The sequence below is a fragment of the Boleophthalmus pectinirostris genome, unplaced genomic scaffold, assembly GCF_026225935.1.
Source record: "Boleophthalmus pectinirostris isolate CB_2022bp ecotype Guang Dong unplaced genomic scaffold, ASM2622593v1 HiC_scaffold_6, whole genome shotgun sequence".
NCBI lineage: Eukaryota > Metazoa > Chordata > Actinopteri > Gobiiformes > Gobiidae > Boleophthalmus > Boleophthalmus pectinirostris.
The window spans coordinates 26,859,315-26,861,767 of NW_026571447.1; the positions used below are offsets into that span (position 1 = coordinate 26,859,315).

Here is a 2,453-nt window from a genome sequence, read left to right on the forward strand (position 1 = left end):
GGAAGCATAAATACTGTTTAAAACTAGAATACTACTTGTAATTTTACTCATAAAACACCTTTATCTTATTTTCTGAAAAAAATTACTATATCTGTTGCTCTGTGCAAAGTACACGCATACAGTGAATATGGCATCTTCTGTTATTGCTGCTTTTTCCTGTTTCCTGGGACAGTTCATTTGCATGTGTTGTCATGGTGACCCCATCAGCAGGTAGAAGGTGAGAGCTACTATAAGCAGGAGGCAGAGGGGAGAGTTAAAGGTCTGGTACGCCGTGGAGGGCATAAACAGGTCCTCATATTTGTAGATACTGATCATGTGGTCGCTGACAGGGGGACTGTCGATATCATGTCGAGTGATTGAACCTGATGGAGAATATAAATATATTTAATATTCTACAAAGGATCATATAAATTACACAGATACTCACCTTGAATGGCAGGACCCCACGCAAACAGGTAGTACCAGGACAGGTGCAGGTCCACTAGCGTCTCTTCTCGGGGCACATACAGCGGGCGCTTGAATCGACACGTGACGCGGTTGTTCTCAAAGATGCCCTCCTCATCTCTGGCAGGGTTCCTCTTGATCTCTTTTGCCCATTGGCCCACGTTATAGAAGTGATGGATGCGCACACGGCCATTATCATCATGGACACAGCCCATGACATCATCTCCTCCCTGGAGGAATTTAAAAATAAAACAGTTTCTTGGTTCATGGCACAGTTCTACTAAATACAGCTCTTATTTCATTTAGAGTAGTTAGACTTCTGTATAGAAGTATAAGACATGCACCATTTTCTTGTCAGAGGAGAAGCCTACGGCCACCCATCCGTCTGTGTCTGCGCTCAGCTCAAACTCCACATCAGTCCCAATCCGCCGGTAACTCAAGAAGTAATCGCAGTTCTCTGCATCACAGCCGGGTTTACCATACCTGCCAAAAAACATCTCTCAATGTCCAAGGGACTTGAACCAACAATGCAATACTGGTTTAAATTACGACTGTAATTGACTGAAAAGTCAAACATCCGGTATATATCAAAACTCTTAATTCTTATTACACTTCAGTTGAAAGGGCGCTGACTGATCAGAGGTGTGAGGAGTGCTGTCTTACCTGATACAGCCTTTGGTGATTCCACAGTCACTAACTTTGATTTTGGCAAAGGGGTCCACCGGTGGAGCAGTGGGGAATGGATATCCTGTGACACAAAACAGACCTTAGACAACCTGACAACACAGTATTATTTCAATCAGAAGAAACCATAGGGCCTGACCATCTGTGGCAGTGAGGGGGCAGGGGGGCAGCACCAGGAGCTGGCCTGGGTCCTGAAAAGACCTCTGTGCTGCACTGACCACTCACATTGCATTAGAATGATTTAATGAAAGGAAGATGTTTTTAGAGCAAGACCTTGGTTATTCATGTTGAAATAATATGGGCTGATTGTGAGCAGATAATAGGTTCAGTATATGATAAAGGTTTTTAAAGGCAAACAGAAGCTCACCATCATCAGACAGATATTTGGACTCCAGGAACTCGGACGCAAACGTGCTGTAGGAGTCTTTATGCGGCTCTTGGTGGCCCGGGTCTCCATGCTCGCCGTGTCCGGCCCTGAGGGCTCCTTCATCGGTGGGGCTCGCCGCGACCCCCATCCAGGCGCTCTGCACTAGCAGCGCCCATAGATGCACGGCCGCCCGCACAAAACCCATGGCTGAAGGCGAATATGAGTGCGATGCACGAGGCCAAACCACCTTATGGAAAAGGATGCATGCTCATTTAGTGTCCATGTTAGCGGGTCGTCAGATTCATCTCTGCATCCTAATGCGCACCATGCAGCGGATATGAGGGTTTCTCTAACGAGCTAATCAGTAATCCGAGTGTAAATGACACAAACCTGTAATCTGCAGATCTAGAGCGAACATACCAACATAATCCGTATTATAATCCTCGATATAAAGATAATTGGGATGGCACAACGGTACGTATTTTTCTTCAGAGAATTAGTCAGATGAATGGTTTCTCCCACCCCTTCACTCTCCTCTTTATATCCAGCGTCCACCTCAGCCAATCATCAGCCGCAACGTACAAACGTCAATATTGATCATTGTGTGTACACTACAGAAGGCTACATTAAATTGCATCGTTATAATATCAGTGGTCAGTCACCGTGTCTAATTGTCCAGAGACCTGATTTATTTGGTGTTCAAGATTAAGTCTCTAACAAGCCGATAATGCTAATTGTGGATCATAACAAGTGTATGTACAAAACACACCACTTGGTGGCAGTATAAGACTATATACTGTACTTCACGAACGTATCCCTCAACATTTATTTGTTTAGCCTACATACATAAACATGTATTTATTTTGTCTGAATATTGCATTATTGGGAAAGATTACATGCCTATATATATTTTGTCTGAAATGTTGTTTCAATTAAACTTCTTATAGGCTAGTCTTGC

At 43.9% G+C, this 2,453-nt stretch overlaps 1 protein-coding gene across 1 annotated transcript; it reads right to left on the reverse strand.

Moving 5' to 3' along the window:
- Positions 1-189: 189 nt before the first annotated feature.
- LOC110171525 (DOMON domain-containing protein FRRS1L) lies at positions 190-1,700 on the reverse strand. The gene is made up of 5 exons (XM_020937241.1): positions 1,496-1,700; positions 1,108-1,192; positions 789-927; positions 428-674; positions 190-362 (listed from the first exon to the last, which is right to left on the reverse strand). The coding sequence occupies exons 1-5, from the start codon at positions 1,698-1,700 to the stop codon at positions 190-192; spliced, it is 849 nt and encodes a 282-aa protein (XP_020792900.1).
- Between the last annotated feature and the right edge of the window lie 753 nt (positions 1,701-2,453).